Source organism: Salvia miltiorrhiza, chromosome 6 (assembly GCF_028751815.1).
Source record: "Salvia miltiorrhiza cultivar Shanhuang (shh) chromosome 6, IMPLAD_Smil_shh, whole genome shotgun sequence".
Classification (NCBI taxonomy): Eukaryota; Viridiplantae; Streptophyta; class Magnoliopsida; order Lamiales; family Lamiaceae; genus Salvia; species Salvia miltiorrhiza.
The window spans coordinates 15,390,816-15,408,982 of record NC_080392.1 but is presented as its reverse complement, the minus strand read 5'-3'; the positions used below and the strand labels follow the sequence as shown (position 1 = coordinate 15,408,982).

The 18,167-nt window shown below is 41.0% G+C and overlaps 3 protein-coding genes across 4 annotated transcripts; 2 read left to right on the top strand and 1 right to left on the bottom strand.

Annotated features, from left to right (window-relative positions):
* Window positions 1–4,006: 4,006 nt before the first annotated feature.
* LOC130990143 (pentatricopeptide repeat-containing protein At5g48910-like) lies at window positions 4,007–6,923 on the top strand. The gene is made up of 2 exons (XM_057914347.1): window positions 4,007–5,031; window positions 6,026–6,923. The coding sequence occupies exons 1-2, from the start codon at window positions 4,174–4,176 to the stop codon at window positions 6,851–6,853; spliced, it is 1,686 nt and encodes a 561-aa protein (XP_057770330.1). The 5' UTR covers window positions 4,007–4,173; the 3' UTR covers window positions 6,854–6,923.
* A 162-nt stretch (window positions 6,924–7,085) lies between these two features.
* LOC130990142 (probable galactinol--sucrose galactosyltransferase 2) lies at window positions 7,086–11,162 on the bottom strand. 2 transcript variants are annotated; one of them, XM_057914346.1, is made up of 13 exons: window positions 11,008–11,120; window positions 10,671–10,788; window positions 10,193–10,406; window positions 9,870–10,105; window positions 9,694–9,784; window positions 9,562–9,610; window positions 9,384–9,475; window positions 9,197–9,307; window positions 8,979–9,101; window positions 8,326–8,878; window positions 8,034–8,236; window positions 7,640–7,946; window positions 7,086–7,544 (listed from the first exon to the last, which is right to left on the bottom strand). In XM_057914346.1, exons 3-13 carry the CDS (start codon window positions 10,381–10,383, stop codon window positions 7,212–7,214), a joined length of 2,289 nt encoding a protein of 762 aa, XP_057770329.1. In that variant the 5' UTR covers window positions 10,384–10,406; window positions 10,671–10,788; window positions 11,008–11,120; the 3' UTR covers window positions 7,086–7,211. The 2 variants fall into 2 exon arrangements, with proteins under 2 accessions (XP_057770329.1, XP_057770328.1); XM_057914345.1 differs by lacking the exon at window positions 10,671–10,788 and having other exon boundaries at window positions 11,008–11,162.
* Window positions 11,163–15,488: 4,326 nt separating this feature from the next.
* Window positions 15,489–18,167, top strand: LOC130990554 (MYB-like transcription factor ODO1). The gene is made up of 2 exons (XM_057914778.1): window positions 15,489–15,610; window positions 17,789–18,167. The coding sequence occupies exons 1-2, from the start codon at window positions 15,489–15,491 to the stop codon at window positions 18,165–18,167; spliced, it is 501 nt and encodes a 166-aa protein (XP_057770761.1).

Here is an 18,167-nt window from a genome sequence, read left to right as displayed (position 1 = left end):
TTTCATGATCCAATTAATTTGTTCATGCATAAGTCATCATATAACTCTCTCTCTCTCTCTCATATGCATGTCAAGATTGCATCATCCATAACTAGAGATTATAGGTTATGCGGAATGTCCGGAGAGAAAGATAAGAATAATTTTATTCATAGCATACTCTTATCTCTAATAATTAGGTATTTATATTCATTAACGTGGACGTATCCTCTCTAGTGACATGGATCACTAAATAAGTTGATCACAAAATCTCAAGTACACCTAGGTGTACGGTACACCCGGGTCGTACCCGATCCGAATTTTGATTCGGATCTGATCCAACTGGACTATCCTACCTGAATGTCAAGTGTTAGTGTCATTTCGATATAGTGTTAGTGTCATTTCAATATAGTGTTAGTGTCATTTTCGAAACATATAATGTTAGCGTTATTTTCGAAATAATGTCATTTGTAAAATAAAATAGTGTTAATGACATTCCAAGATCGTGTTAGTGACATTTCAAGAAAAAATTGGTCAGGATAGTCCAATTGGGTTAAGATCTAGGTCGGGTACAACCCGGGTGTACGGTACATCCAGGTTGTACAGGAGACCACCTCTAAGTTGATACAAAATTATTCGGTACACAACCTAATTAAGAGGTATAGTTAATCGAGTCCAAGGGTTTTTTAGAACAGTAACTTCGGTTGATTTGGAAATTAGGACAATAACTTTCGGACTTGTAAAAATAGGACACTAATTAATAAGTGTTGCACCCGCAAGACATTTCTCTGCCAATTATCGAATTTTCGGACTTTTCCGCACTGCCCAAGCACATGACAATCCGCATGGAGGGATTGATTATGTGGCAAACACGTCATTTTTATGGCTCCGGGTAGGATGTCATGTACTTGGTCCGTGCGGGAAAGCCTGAAAATTCGATAATTGGCCGAGAAATGTCCTGCGGGTGCAACGCTTATTTATTAGTGTCCTATTATTACAAGTCTGAAAGTTATTGTCCTAATTTTCAAATCAACTGAAGTTACTGTCCTAAAAAACCCTCGAACTCTAGTTAATCAGGTCAATTTACTGGATTTCGAGCTAGTTCTTTCGGATTATCATAGGTTATTTAGGTGAGTGCTAATTGAGTTGAAAAATTTTCAGATTAAACAAATTTCCAATTCTAACCTTACACGTTTGGGTTTCGAGCTAGCCCATCGGATTAATCAGGCTCAAAAATTTATTTTAAAAAAATTAACTAATACTCCTCCCGTCTCGCAAAGCTTGACAAGTATTCCTTTTCGGATTGTCCCGCGAAGCTTGAACACTTTTCTTATATGGAAATTTTTTTTCGCTTTATTCACCTTTTCACTTTTTCACCCATTATACTTAACATACAAAATACCAACTCTTTAAAATCCGTGCCGAAAAGAAATTTCTCAAGCTTCGCGGGACAGAGGGAGTATTATAATTCTTTTGATAATATTAAATTTGTAATAAACAAATACAGGCATAATTAAGTAACATTTCAATATCAACTTACATAATAATCCCTCCGTACTTATAAAAAAGTATCCATTTGTAAATGACACGATTTTTTATAAAGAAGTTAAATGCGTTGTAAGTGGAGTAAGAGTCCCACTTTATTGAGAGTGAAAAACTTACTAAATATAGACTGGATATATTTTATGTGAACGGACGAAAATAGCAAATTGGATACATTTTATGAGTACGAACATCTAAATATTTTATGTTAAGTATTGAATTGAAAATACAAAGAAGTAAAATGATGAGTATAACTTTCTAATATTGAATCAAAATACATCTCACAAACTTTTGAAAAAAATATATTATTATACTAATTTTCATAAACAAAATAATGAATTTGAAAATCAAATAATGAGAAAATTTTCATATAATTTAGTAAACACATTATTTTCGGGTCAATCTTATAGGATTTAGGTTGTTTTATGAGCTATTCAAACTGTAATTTTATGGGATTGCAAATTTTCAACCTTAATCCTCTTAAATTAATAGACTAATCGAATCAGTTCACGAGTTTCAGGCTGAATTGACGATTTTCGGGCTGGATTAACATCCTAGATATGAGGTAAAACTAGTCACATTACCATTTTAAAGATAAAATAGCCACTAAGATTAAAAAATAATTTCCACGTTAAAGTATATATTTGCCTTTCTTTTTGTGAATTACATAGGAGCATCCACAATGCTTGTTGCTTAGAGGGGTGTCTTAGGAGTGGACCCCACCTAAGACACACCCTTCTCCAATGCATTGTGTCTTAGGTGGGTGCTTAAATCCCCATTTCCACAAAATTCATATTTCTACACTTTTATTTTTAAAATTAAAATTTCATTAAAATTAAAATTCTACATTACAATAATTTAAATAAAATTAAAAACATAATTAAAATACGATAATAAAATAAAAAATAACATAATTTCCTAATTTAAATAAGCCCTCGACGCTTGAGCACTTCTTGGACTAGGTGGTTGTGCAAGGCCAATTGTGCATACGTCATACCCGTCGTGTCCTTGTTCAAGAGCTTCATATCCATCTCCTCCTGTTTCATATCGGCTTGCATTTTTTTGACCTCGGCGATTTCCCCCGTTTTGAGAGCATGCTCCCGCATGCTTTCGGCCACCTTCTCGAGGGCGTCGGAGAACGTCGATCCTCCTCCCGAAGACCCTTCTCCCTTCTTCGCCTTGCCCTTGTCTCGCTTTGCTGCTTTTTGGCCTTGGGGTCTCGCCATGACACTCGGCTCCGAAGAAGTAGTGGTTGCTCCACCATCGGAGCCCTTCGACTTTTTGGCGGAGTGGACATCCCCGGCTTGCGACGTGAATCTTTGGCAGTCACGAAGCACTTTCCAAGCTTTGACGTAGGAGAATTGCTTCTTGAAATTCGCCTCGAACATCGTCTGGGCTTGTTGGAAGATTTGATCGTCGCTCATACCACTCCCCCAATTGTCCTTGCAAGTGTTGTAGAAGCCCTCGAAGAATTTTGTCTCCCTTTGGACACGGGCGAAGTGGGACTTGAGATGATCCGACTTTCGCGGCGGCGCTCCCGACGTATTGAGCACGTTGAACTTCTCGGCGATTGCTCCCCAATATTGGAGCAACTTTTGGGAGGTCCCCAAAACATGATTGTGGGTTGCCTCCGCCCACAATATTGCCACGAGCTCGGACTCCTCGCTAGAATATGCAGCGCGGGTGCCCTTGGCTTTCGGCTTCGCCTCCTCCGGCTCTTCTTGAACGTTGGCGTTCGCCGCCGGCGTAGGAACATTTCCCGTAGCCAAGACATTGGAGGCTTGTGAAAATGAAGCAAACCCCATCATTGGAAGCCTCGTTCCGCCTTGTTGTTCGAGGTATTCATCGAATTCACGATCCATCTTTGGAAATGTAGAAGAGAGAATTATTTTTGGGAGAGAATTGTAGTTGAAGATGTTGGTGAATTTGAAAGAGTGGAAGAGTGGTATTTATAGAAGGGGAAAAAAAGAAAAAAAAATAAATTCAAAATAGCCGTTGAAATCAACGGTCGATTAAAAAAAAAATAGCAAACGGTCGAATTAATTCAAAATTAACGATTTTTGTTTTTTGTTTTTAAATTGGGAGCGTCCGAAGGACGCGCCATACTCTCTCCTCTCTCGCCCCGGGTCCAGGCTTCGACCCCGCCTCGCATCTGGGCGCGTCTCCAGCGCGCGGCCTCTTCCTTCGACGCGGGTCGATCCCGGCTTCGACCCTTGTGCTGCAGTTGCTCTAATGGATTTTTGGAATGCTATGAAATTAAGGGTAACATTGTAATTTGTAAGAATGGTAACTTTTTTGTTCTTTACAATTACTTTTATCTTCATAACATGAAAATGACTATTTTAATAGGATTAAGTCACGCACAAATTTTGTTTGATAATATATTTTTTTTTACTTGATTTTTGTGATAATTATTGAGAAGTCATGCATGTATCATGGTTTGTCTTAACTTATTTAATTGTCAATTGCCAATTATTTGGTCTGGGCCGGTATGGATTGAAGAAAGCCCAGATTTGAAACTAAAATTACAGTATAATTCTATTGCGAGTTGCGAAGCAAAATATTGGAAGCAGAGGAGAGCAGCAGCGCAGAAAAGGAGAGCTGGCAGAAAAAGAAGAAGAAAGATTGGCATTACTGATCAAGAAATGTCCCAACATGAGACTTCTCAATCAAATCCACGCTCACATTCTCACCCATCCCCACCTCTCTCCCTCCACCTACGCTTTCTCTCTCTCCAAAATCCTCTGCTTCGCCGCCTACCGCGATGTCCACTACGCCAAGCGCCTTCTCTTCCAGATCCGCTGCCCTAACATCTTCGCCTACAACACCCTCATCAGAGGATTCCTGCACCACGCCCCCTCTGCGGAGCCCATTTTCCTCTTCAGGAGATTGATTCGATCCAAATTCCCGCCCTCCAACACCTTCACGCTGGCCTTCGTCTTCAAATCCTGCTCGATGCTCCCGGCGCTCCACGAGGGGCGCCAGGTCCACAAGCACGCCATTACCTCCGGATTGGCTGGGAATTCGTTCGTGCAGACCTCGCTGCTCAACTTCTACGCCAAATGCGAGGAGGTCGGGCTGGGCCGGAAGGTGTTCGACGAAATGTCTGACAGAAACGTGGTCGCGTGGAGCGCCATGATCGGGGGCTACGCGAGGGTTGGGAAGGTGAACGAGGCGTTGGAGGTGTTTAGGGAGATGCAGAAGGGCGGGGTGAAGCCGGATGAGGTGACGATGGTGAGTGCTATCTCTGCGTGTGCGATGGCTGGAGCGCTTGATTTGGGGAAATGGCTGCATATGTTTATTGATAAGAAGGGGATAAAGAATGATCTTGAGGTGAGCACGGCGCTTGTGAATATGTACGCCAAGTGTGGGTGCATTGAGAAGGCGCGGGCTGTTTTTGAGGCCATGCCCGTGAGGGATGCAAAGGCGTGGAGCTCTATGATTGTCGGATTTGCTATCACGGGAATGGCAAACGAGGCGTTGGAGATGTTCCAGAGAATGGGAGAAGCTCAGGTATTTCTTTGGGATTTAGTCATTTCAGTGGTATTTGCTGTGGCAGTGCTTATCTTATTTCTAAAATTATTTGCTTTCGAGATTATGACCTTATGCAGGGTAACCTTGCTCTTTCTTATCAAGTTTGAACTTCTGTCGCTTAATAATAGGGTTTCAGAATATTTTCGATATTAGTGTATGTATTGTACGTACGATGTTAATTATTTAAGTTGGTTTGGAATTTTACACCAAAAATACAATTTAGTGGTTTGTATTATGTTTAATATCGATGGAGTATAGGTTTTGTTCGTGAAATTTGATTAAAATCCAAAAAAATACAAGAAAGCTATATTGAATAATTGCTGCTTTAGCCAAATTTTCTGTTTTGCACTATCAGATTTGTAAAAAGCTAGATTTATATGTTGCCATTAAAAAAAATTCAGGTGAAGTAATAAAGATTTTCACTATAAAAACTCATGTATAAAACTCAAAAGATAAGAAACATTAAATGGATTTAGATAATTGTCTAGTTGAATTAACTAGTTTGAAGTTTAGAGAGGAATCTTGCAAGTGCGTGGAGTGAATATATTATTTGCTATTGGTTGGTTATTTTTGGCACGTTAGTATAGTTATTGTGATTCATGTTCAAGATTCGAGCATGCATAGCCTCAGATTGTGCTGATGCTTGTGATTGAATCTTGGCATCTATCATCATGACTCGTTTGTAAAGTGCATTGTTTGGATTAGTCTCTTCTCTCTCTCTCTCTCTCTCTCAACCTTGTTATAGTTATTGTGTTCCATGTTGAAATTTGAGCATGGATATGTGTTAAACAACCTTCATGTCAATTCTTCATGAGTAGTTTGTAATGTGCAGTGTTTGGAATGCTCTCTCTCTCTCTCTCTCAACCTGTTCCATGTTCAAGTTTGAGCATGGATAGTCTCAGATTGTGTTAAATCTTGCCACCCATTCTTCATGAGAAGTTTGTAACGTGCATTGTTTTGAATTTTATGTCAGGTTGAGCCTAACCATGTGACCCTTATTGGAGTGTTGTCGGCATGTGCCCATGGCGGCCTTGTAGCCGAGGGGAGGAAATATTGGTCGAGCATGCTTGACTGTGGGATGGAGCCGTCTATGGAGCATTACGGCTGCATGGTTGATCTATTTTGTCGTGCAAACAAGGCCGAAGATGCATACGAATTCGTGGCAAGCATGCCCGTTGCTCCTAATCCAGCAATATGGCGAACATTGGTGGTCAGTTTCAAGAAGAACAAGATGTTCCACAAAGGCGAGGAAGTAGCTAAGCAGCTTCTTCAGTTGGAGCCACATAACGCAGAGAATTACATACTGCTTTCGAGCTTGTATGCATCTGCATCAGATTGGGTTAAGATGAGTAGCGTGAGAAGGCAGATGAGAGAGAGGGGGATCAAAGCTGTGCCCGGGTGCAGTTCCATTGAGATCAATGGGCATGTGCATGAGTTTGTGATGGGCGATTGGTCCCATCCTGAAGCTAAGGACATAACCGATTTCATATGTGAAGTGTCGGAGAGGGTTCAGGCCAGCGGTCATGAACCTTGGATCGCGTCTGTTTTGCAGAATGTTGGTAATGGGGAGAAGCTGGATGCTCTCTGGGAGCACAGTGAGAGGTTGGCCATTGCATACGGTCTGTTGAAGACGAAGGCGCCTGCAACTATTAGAGTAGTGAAGAACCTTAGGGTCTGCGAAGACTGTCATGAAGTGACAAAGACTATAAGCAAGTTGTACAATCGCGAAATCATCGTTAGGGATAGAATTCGGTTCCACAAGTTTGTCGATGGAGTCTGCTCTTGCCAGGACTTCTGGTGAATCTTCATTCATTGTTTGATTTCAAGATTCTTGGCTCCTAATTCAGAGTGGAAGTTTTGGATCACATTAATTTTGGTGAGTTTCTTCACATACAACTAACTGTTTTGAATTAAGCCCTTTTTCTTATACAATTACAAGTATTTGCTTCATCTTCTTCAATTATTCATTATCTCTTAGTGTAACTCTCCATAAACTCGATAAAAGAACCATGAGAGAAGAAATAGTTAGACGATGACAAGAAAAACATAGATGATTTTATTGGAGGAAAAAAGGCTAAAGCTAGAGAGAAAACTACTCTCCGAATGGGACGAGGCCATCTCGGACTAGGATTTGCATCTAGATAGTAAGTATGCACTACTTAAACTTGGATTTCAATGGACCATCTATGCATTTCCTCTTTGGGAACTGGGATCATCAGAGTTGCCAATCCGCTTGCTGCTTCGTAGTTAAACTCAGTTTCGACATTGTCCAGGGTGCATCTCAGTGGCCGTTGAGAGCAGTAGACTCCGAAGCGCCCGCATCCTCTAGCCTTGAGTGCAACTATAGCGACAGACGATCTGCTTTCAGTTGAAGCCTCTGAGTCATTGTTGGTTATGGAAGTATTGTAGACTTCAAACTGCTCGACAGCAGCACCGGAGTTGAACATGTCGAGCAAGCCAATGGGAGCGAAGGCAATGCTGTCCGTGACATTCTGTTTTGGGTAGATGAGGTAGGTCGTCAGTTAGAGTAAGTAAGAAGCCGGTGCTCTGTTAAAAATGGAATGCGGGTGTGTGATGGAAAACGTACCTTCACAGGGCAGAAGTGGAAGAGTTCGTATTCGAGAACCTTGAGTGTGACAGGCAATGAAGCCCCTTCTGGCAGCCGAACTACCTCTCCTGATCTATGAGCATAGGCTACAGTCTCACCCTTCCAGTCCGGTCGAGCTATTTGAGCAATTGAATCGACATCAGTGGCTCGAACAGAGCCAGTGAGAGTGCCGGGGGAGGCATTATGGATACGCGTCTTCTTAGTTACTTTGCACCACCCTGCGCCCTGGCAGTTGAATACGCCAACCACCCCGGAGCACTTGTTCACGTTCCAGATTTTAAGCAAGCTGCAAAAGACATGGTGGAAGTGGACATTAGTTTCTTGGTTGGTGATGCAGGGATAGAAGGCGTTAGGAAGAGATGATGCAACGAACCTCGTCCCATCTCTGGCTGGGTCGACAAAGAGGCAATCTAGTGTGGGTCGTCCGGGCAATGATGCTCTGAGAATTGATCCGTCGGGGAGAACCAACTTCTTCAGAAGCTCGAAGTTGTGGTTACCAGGCTTGTCGCTGACATAGATAGCACACCCTCCCACGGATCGAGCTGCAGCGTGGTACTCAGCAGCTGGATGCAGGCTCTGTAAAAACAAGTGTAGGAATCAGCATCTCACAATGACAGCATGAAAAATTTGATGATTTCAAAGAACTATAGTCGAGTAGTACTCACATGGAACATGTCCCAATCAGGCTGCATGAATTCACCCAAGAATACAGTGTTGTAAGCTACTGAAGAAATGTGAATGGTGTGTGAAGCAGGATCACGAGGGTAGAAATCGTCGGAGGCTCTAACTATAGCAGTCTGCTTGGCACTGTAGAGTCCATCAGTGTTGTGGCACATGCAAGCGATACAGCCGTTGTCTGGAAAGTTGCGTGAGACAGAGGCTTCTAGTGCTTGGTGATAGCTACGAGTGAGAGATACTCTACCGCCATGGCCAGCACCGAGAGTCTCAATGATGTTCTGCACGTCGACTTTGACTCCATCCACACCACATGAAGACAAATAGGCGTGAAGCTCGTTGTAAAAGTTGAAGACCTTCTTAGGGTGTACCAGGCCCAAGCCATGAACAGCAAGGCTATCCATGACAATGTCCGGCTGGTTGCCTAGAACACCAGGAGACTGCACCGGGTATGCCAAAGCTGTTTCGTAGTGTTCCATACCAGAACCGGAGGGTTGCACCCCGCCCCAGTAACCTGCCAGAGCGTGCCAAACGTAGACGTACCTGAAAGTATACAGCAATAAATAGTAAGTCGTTATGTTTAGCTCGATTTGATCTGATAAAACCATAACTTCCTAGGCAAAAGTTTACTTGGTGATCTTACTTGACATTGTGCTGCTGCTTTGATGTTTTCACGACCTGCTTCAGACCGGATTCTTGCTCATCGGTTTGTCCGTTTTTCTTGAATTTTTCGTTCTCCTTTATTCCTGTTAGCCTGTTTGCAAACCTGTAGATCAAACATTGGAGATATCCTAGATAAGTTGCCTGAAGTTCACAAAGTTTATTATACTCGGAAGAAATTAACAGTGAGTTGTCTCTTACTGGGCTCCTTCTTGTACAACAGCTTCTGCGGCATCCTTCACCTCACTTCCGATTTGTTGCCAGCCATCGTCTATGATGAGAAAACGAGGAGGTGTGCCTCCCTCCGACAAGCTGACAAATTAAACACACAAGGTAAGCGACTTAGTTCGCGTTCTACAAGTTACATTCAAAGCCGACAAGAACTTACCTCTTGAGCCCTTCTTCGACACCCTCTGCGGTGACATCAGTGTAGAAAGCGTCCCAGGTACACCAGCCAAACCAGTCGATGTATGAGGGCATCTACACAGTCGGAATTCATACATATAAGCATGCTCTGTAATATTTTTCAAAATCTTGAGCAGTTACAAAAAACAATATATTCTCACCTTCTTCTTCTCTCGGTGCTGAAATGTTTGCAAGTGTTTCTCCACAGCTCTGTTTTACACAAATTTCTCCATATTAGAAAAAGAAGCAAGAGAGTGTGAATTGAAAAGAGGTTGGCAAAACAGAGTACTTACTTCACAGCCTGATTGATGACTTCAAAAGGATTGGTCCCAGCATGCATGTAAACAAGGTAATGCCCTTGATTGGTTTCAACAGCATTATCGCCTGCAGCAGAATTATATCAAACAATGAGTTTGGTGCGGTTAAATGATTCTTCTCTTGCCCATATATTGATGGAGCTCGAACTCACCACTCTCGAGGCAAATCTCAAGCTCGTTCCTCTCGTTCCCCTGAAGAACAGCGCGAAACTGCCCTTCGAGAAGAGGCAGGAAGACTGTGTATATAGTGGGCCTGTCTTCGCGCTCATCGTCTGTACTCTCAACGAGCATGAACTGGGTCTCCAACGGAATATCCCGCCCGCAGGTTCCCATTCTCTGCGTCATCCACCACAGCTTGAAACGGAATAGGCACATGAAGCGCACACCCCTTTTTCCAGAAAAACCAGTTTAATTATATTTTGGTGTTTGAGAAACGAGTTTACAATAGAGAGAGGGCGAGGGCGAGGGTGCGTACTCTAGAACGCCAACTGGGAAGACGTGAAGGCTCTTGCTATGAGAGGCGGTGGCGCCGATGAATGCGCCGGCAAGGAGGCCCACGCCTGATCCTGGAGTCAACACAATGTTATCCGCCACACCTGTAAGTATGGTTTTCCCATGAACCATAAGCTTCCCTTCATTCACACAGATCTTTGGTGTCACCGTCATCTTTCCACTCGCCCTCCAATTCTCTGTCGTAACAATGTTTAAACAGTTATATGGAGTTAAGGAGGAGGTCAAATTCAAAAACAGAGCTTCTTTGTCCACTTTTCATCAAAATTTCTCTTTTGAGAGAGACAAACAAACAAGGAAAAGTAGCTGGAAAAAGGTGAAAATTGAATCAAAAGAAATGAATCAATTTTCTCTGAAGATGGAAGCTGGAAGTACAATCGGCCTTGATAACTGAAAATGATGGGCAGAAACAGAGAGAGACTAATGCAATTCGAGGAAATCACCAGCTCGACAGAGCTTCGACGATGGAGTCGAAGGTACAACACACGCTAAACGTACAACCACACTCTCTCGCAAACGCACAAACGGAGGAGAATATCGATCCGCAGCCAAAGCAAAAGCCTGACGTACAATCATTTTCTTATATAGTTGCACCAAATTAAAACGAAGAAAATCACGGATTAAAAAAAAAAAAATCCTCGAATATTCCTCAGTCAGCTAAAAATCGTAACTGAATATCCTCTGCATGCATCTACACTACGATTCGACTGGAATGACATAACTATCGTGAATCATGGAAAAAGACTATTTAAACATTTCCAAAAATCCAGATATTTTTACCTAGCTTTGAGAAGCTTGGTTGTCTTTCAAATGCAAACGGGTACGTGTAAATCTGCAGAGTTGAGAGATGGAAGAGAAGTGAAAAGGAAAGGTAAGTTGAGACGGAGCTAAGTTTATTGTGAAGACGAAACCACCTGGCGCTTTATATATGGTGATGAGGGTTAAATGTCGAGCACTTCGTCCAAGAACCCCAACCACAAGCTGACACGTAATCTCTACTTACTTGTCACCAAGGGGAAGCAAAATGCAATCACTCCACATGCCAAATCCACGTACCCCCCCCCCCCCCCCACACCCCAAGTCCTTTTGTATTGTACTATCTCTCCGTCTATAATTTTTTTTTCAAGACAATCGATGAAATAAATCTTTTTATTTTTTGATTATAACAATACTTCATTTGTCCCTACTTTTTCATATTTTCAATAGGGTTAATTACGCGAAAAATCATCAACTTTGGGTGAATTTTCAAATTTTTCATGAACTTTTTTTTAATTAAATATTCCCTGAATGTAATCGACTGAGCAATTTTTCTATGGTTTTTTCCTCCGGTTAAGCTCCGGGCTGAGCTGGCGCCTACGTGGCATTACATGAAACTACGTTGTTTTGATACATTATATTAAAAGACGTCGTTTTGACTCAATTACGCATCAAACGACGTCGTTTGATTGTTAGGGTTAAATCAGATTTAACCCTAAATAAATTTCACCACCCTAAATTACATTTCACCATTTTTGCTTGACTGCAACTGTTTGGAGAGAAATTGACCTAGGTAGACGATGAGATATTGTGAAGAAGGCGCCGAGAAGAAGACGTACGAGGAGATATTGACAACGAGATTAGACGCGATTTTGCGAAATGGGGGACAGGTATCTCGCTTTACCATTGAATAGAATTTGTCGCCCATAGTTTTTGCCGCCCTTAGCTCACTGAAAAATTGAGTCATTAGGTTAGGGGTTTGAAATCTAAACTTTTCATGCGTGTGAATCTATGATTTTCATTGTCCATTGCATTGAATTTCTGTTTTTTTTTTTTTTTTTCATTTGCAGTGATGAATTTGGTTTGTACATTCATCATGGTGGGAAGTTTGTCAACTTAGGTGCAGGTAGATTGTACTCTGGTGGTGATGTTGTAGGTATATTCGGATTAGATAAAGATAGGTTTGAGTACCTTGACTTAGAGGACGAAATCAAGAAGCTTGGGTATACTAATGCTGGTGGTGTTGGCTCCATTGGCAGAGCACAGAAACTGTGCTCGCCATGTCTATATGAACTGGAAAAAGCAGTTCAAAGGAGTGGCATTGAAGAACATGTTTTGGCAAGCTGTGAGGGATGCAGCAATGGAGACTCTGAAAACTGAAAATCAAATGGCATATGAGGATCTGCTTCAGAGAGATCCTACCAGGTTTTGTAAAGCCTTTATTTCTACATGTTGTGTCAGTGATATGGTGGATAATAATGTATCAGAGACTTTTAATGGGTATATTCTTAGTGCTAGGGGGAAACATATCATCCATATGTTAGAGGAAATTAAAAGTGGGTTGAGGGAGAGACAATATAAGAAATTACAACATGTGAACATTGTCACTGATTCAATTACACTAGCTGTTAGAAAGAAGCTTGAGAAACTTAAATCACATGCTAGGTATTGTACTTCTCACCCTGGTCTAGGAGGAAAATATGAGGTCTCAAACAAAGAAGATGGGTTTATTGTGTCTCTTCATGAGAGGACATGTAATTGTAGGACTTGGGAGATAACATGTATACCTTGTACGTGCTATTTCTGCTATTCATTTCATGAAGGAGGATCCAGCCACATATGTGCATAAGTACTTGAGCACGGAAACATACTCCCTCCGTCCCAATAAAAGTGGCCACTTTTTTTTGGGCACGGAGATTAAGAAGGAGATAGTTATGTTTAATTAATTGTGGTCCACCAAAATTAAGGATTTAATTAAAACTTCTTCTTCCTCTCACTGCATTTGGGCGATGGTGACAGTGTCGTCGAACCAGCCGCCTGAAATCATCCCCAAATCAGACTTCCGACGATGGCAGAAATCATCCACAAAAATGAGGGGGTTTTTTTAGCCAAATCAATTTAACAAAAAATAAGCACAAATCATCCCCAATCCACAAAAAATAAGCACAAATCATCCCCAAAAATGAGGCAAACCGCAAGAAATGAAGCAAACCATCTCAAATCTTGCAAAAATCTTCAAAAAATGAAGCAAATCTCAAACAAAAAATGAAGCAAAATCTTAAATCCCACGAAGATGTCGACTTCGTCTGAAGTTACAGAGCGGTGGTTTTTGAGACAAGATCTAGTGCTCCTCCCGTGGGCGTTTCTATGGCGTAAGGCCTGAGAAGAGAGGCAACGCCGACTGGAGAGGCGGAGCGGCGAAGAGACGGCGTCGACTTCTGACAGCCAAATCGACGGCGGCGGCAAAGCCCTAGCCCCAAATCGGCGGAAAAGCCCTAGCCCCAAATCGGCAGCGGCGGCAAAGAGCTAACCCGCGCCGCTCTCCGATTCGTCGACTTCCGACGGCCAAACCAGTGCAAACCCTCGCCGCCGACGAGGTGAGAGACGAGAGAGGGAGTTGAGAAGGTGACAGGCGAGGGTGTTGTGTTTTTTGAGGGAGAAGAGGTGAGAGACGAGAGAAGGAGTTGAGAAGGTGACAGGCGAGGCCGCGAGGGGTGGCCGGCGGTCGTGGCTGACGGCGGTGCTCTCCGCCGGAGAAGAAGGAGGCGGTGCCGGTGGTGTGTTGAGTGTGGTGAATGATAAGTGAGAGAGAGATGAGTGAGATAGTGGTAAATAAATGAGATTTAATTAGAGAGTCCTAATTTTAATTAAGTGAGCTTAATTAAATACTAATATTACTACTTTTAGAAAGTGGCCACTTTTAATGGGACAAACCAAAATGGAAATGTGGCCACTTTTATTGGCACGGAGGGAGTATTTGAAAGGCCTACTCATTCCCACTTGAGCCAATCAATGGTGAGAGGCTATGACCAAAGGCTCCTGGATATTTAGTTGAGCCCCCACAGGTGAGGATCATGCCCGACAGACCAAAGAAGAAGAGGAGAAGAGACAAGGATGAGAATGACCCCAAAAATCCTTCGAGACTGAGAAAGATAGGTACTATGATGACATGCGAAGGGTGTTTACAAGTTGGGATAATTCAAGAGGATGTACGAATGATGAAGTAGAGAAGCTTGATGGTGAGAAGAGAAAGCCTGGAAGACCAATAAAAACCCCACTCCTTGAACCCATAGAGCCTACACACCCAAGACTCTATAGAGACCAGAGAGTCCATAGAGGTTGCATCAAGAGGAAGGGGCAGGGGCAGGGGCAAGCCCAAGGACAGTGGCATGGGTAGGGGCAGGGGCAGGGATATTGCAATGGAGAGACAAGAGGTAAACCTTAATACTACTTAAGTTTGTTATGTTATTTCCTTCAATTGATCTAATTTTAAGTGGATTTTCTTTAATTCATTGTGGGCAAGCAAAGGAATATGACATTACATTGGAGAAGAAACAAGCAACTCATATGTTGCAACTGGCAGTTCAGAGCAACAAATCCCAAGAGAAGAAGAGCTATCCATCCAAGGCCCTATACTAGAAAACCAATCCAACACTTGAAGAATTTTTGAAACTGTTTCACCATGTTTTTTATGTTTTCTTTTTGCCAAGACATGTGCTTTTATGTCAAGTGATTAACATGTTGAACTTGTAGCTACTTTTGAATTCAGTTATGCCAAGACATGTTTATTTGCCAAGAATGCCAATCCAACAAGTTTGTTACGTTATTTCCTGTCTTTTGTAGCTAGTTTTATGTCAAGTATTGATCCATCTGTTATGTCTTTTAATTCAATTATGCATAACCTTTCTTGCCCAAAAACTTGATGTTAAAATCAACAGAGAATTACAGAAATCCATTGAAATCCATTGAAATCCATTGTAAAGGAGATTAAAATGAGATTACTGGGAGATTATAAAAGGAATGGTAAGAAATCACCATCAATCCTAAGCAACAAAAGACTGCATTACAACATAAACAACTCCAACAACACAAGCACAAATCAACATATTCTTCTTCAAAAACTTGTTGCTCTTATCCTTCTCCATTTCGAGGAGTCTTAATTCATCCTCCAACAATCTAATTCTCTTCATAATTTCCTCCATATATTTCTGTAGGCGATAGCATTCTCCAATCCAGAAGTTTAATTTTGCAGCTTCATCATCTTGATTTCTAGGATTTATTTCAGGATCTACCCACTCAAAGAACCCACATTGTTTCTACAACAAAAAGATTGTTTCTTTAAGGAAAACTCAAAAACAGATATAAACTCGAAAGAAAATAACATCACAATCACCTCTTTGTTGGAGCATCTCAAGAATTGTCGCCCAAGATTGAGACGCATTCTTGACGTTTTCATCTCCACTCGAATTCCGCATGTACATTCAGGGAATGAAAAGAATGTAGCCATGGAAGAGGCGCCTGAAGATGAAGATGCCGAGAAATTCATTTCAATTGCTCAAACCCTAATCGACGTAATGATTGCAGGATTGCGGGATTTGTTAATTTGCCCCAATCTATACCTAAATCGGTTATTAAAAAAGAAGGGGATAAAAACGACGTAGTATTACATGCCTTTAAACAGTGTCGTATCTTATTACTGCCGGTGAAGCCACGTCAATTTTCAGATAACTTAAAGGGTACCATATCAGCACTCAATTTAGGGCTTTCTCAAAATCATGGAAAAATTGTTCAGTCGATTAAATTCAAGGAATATTTAATAATTAAAAAAAAATCATGGAAAGTTTGGAAATCCACCCAAAGTTCATGATTTTTTGCGTAATTAACCCTTTTCAATACGAATTAAAACAATACAAAACTAATTATAACAAATTTTCACCACTTTTATTTGTCACTCCCTCATAGAAAATTTTATTGTGGAATGAGGAAGTATTATGTAATTCATCCATTCATGAAAAATAATACTGCTCAAAATGGCACAAAATTTAATAAATTAGCTGAGTGTTGTGAGTGGAATAAGAGGTCTATTTTTATTGTAATTCTATTTTTTTTTGAAATAATTGTAATTCTAATTTAATTAACTTGTTTCATTAATCAGTCCTGTAATAACAATACTACTCTCTCCGTCCCTGAAATAAGTTCATCTTTTTCTTTTTTGGGACGTCCCCCAAATAAGTTTCTTTTTCTTTCTTTCCATTTTAGACAACTACCCACCACTAATAATACTTTATTTATTCTTATTTTTAACTTTTTCACCACTCCCAATACTAATTATAACACTTTTTCACCTTTTCATCACTCCTAATACTAATTATAACATATTTTTCTTCACTATCAATACACTTTACCACTTTTCCTTAAAACTCGTGCCGTCCCCAAAGAGGAACTTATTTTGGGGACGAAGGGAGTACTAAATAAAGGCTAAATTGAGGAATATAATTAATAAGATATACTTATAAAAAAGAAAAAGAAATATGAAATGAGTATATTTTTGTTGGAAAATAGAAGAAATATCCCATCCTAATTCTGATGACCCAAAATCCTTAGCTTTTCTTTTCTCTAGACTAGACTTTTTGCTTGAACTTAACTGTTAGAGTTCAATCTTTTAGCTAGACTGAAGTTTATGGTTAACTGAAGCTTCTTGATGTCGAAGACCGAAGAAGTTAAAGACTGAAGACTTAGAAGATCAAAGCTCGACTGAAGATAGAACAACTTAAGGGAGATACTGGTGATACGAAGGACATCGTGAACTAAAGACGTTCATTTAACAAGAAGACAAACTAATTGAAGACAACGACTGTTCAAGCGAAGGACAAAAGCTCTAACTGATTATTCAGTTAAACTAAAGTCTCACGTGCAAACACGTGTAAACAACGGAGCTTCGACTTGAGTATATCAGTCAACATTTTTCATCAGACTGAAACGCTGGCACCCGCATTAAATATTTCTGCAACAACATTAAATGCACCTGATATGAAGATCGTCCTTTCGAGTACATCAACTTTCATTTTTCGTGCTAAAAATCAGAAGCATCATGCTCCAAGGACAAAAAGGACTCAGACCTTCAACCAATCAAGAGCTAAGAAGATAGAAGCCTCAGCCCAAAGCACGAAATATCTCACAACGGCTAAAATCCTAAAGACCATCTCTCCAACGGATATATTCGGGACTTCACCTATAAATAGAGCTTGAGGATCACCTTCAATCTTAACCGATTCAAAGACTAACGCTGAAGCTCTGTCAAAATTCTCAAGCCAGCCTTAACTTAGGCAAAATTTTGAATCGAAGAAGAGAGTACTTAAACGTAGTAAAATCAGTCTTACTGATTACCTAAACTCTCTTAGAAATAATTTAGGCAACTCCTGTTGTATCCTAAGCCTAGAATCGATTACTTGAGAGCCTGTTCTCAGTAATCTTAGTTAGAAGATTTTGAACCCCTTTTCAACCGAGAGAAAGAGTGTTTGAGTAGAGAGGAGTTCAAACCAGTGCTCTGACTCCAGAGATCTTAGCTAAGCGCTGGAAAAGGCATTTGTGTGTCTTAGCGTGCTAAGAGTGAGCTAGAAATCCAACCCAGTATGTTGGTACTGAAAATCCGTCCCATTGATTATGACACACTTTTTATTTTAATTTGTTTAATCGATAATAACACATTCTAAAAGTAGAAATGATTAGGCTCCTTAACTCTTCTTAATATTTGTGTCTAACTTACTTTACACTCTAATAAGTGTCATGTCTGTTTTTGCATTAGGTGGTCTAAAACAGCGACACACTTTCCGGGAAGGACAGACAACGAGATCAAGAACTACTGGAACACGAGGATCAAGAAGAAGATGAAGCTCAAGGGATTGGACCTCGTCACCCACAAGCCGGTCCAGACGAAAACTCGCGATTTTAAGACGAACAACGGAGAAATGCAGCGTCATCAAAACCTTGGATTTCAAGAAACTACCGTCTCATTAATCCCAAATCTCAAAGATTATGATGATCAAATGCAGCATAAGACAGAAGAAGGGTCGCCCTCGAATCAAAGCAGGGATGATTCTTGCATCAAGAATTCGGACATGGGATCTTCACTTGTGTTCCAAAACAAGGAATCTTTGGGGAGTTTCACCATGGATTCTTACTAG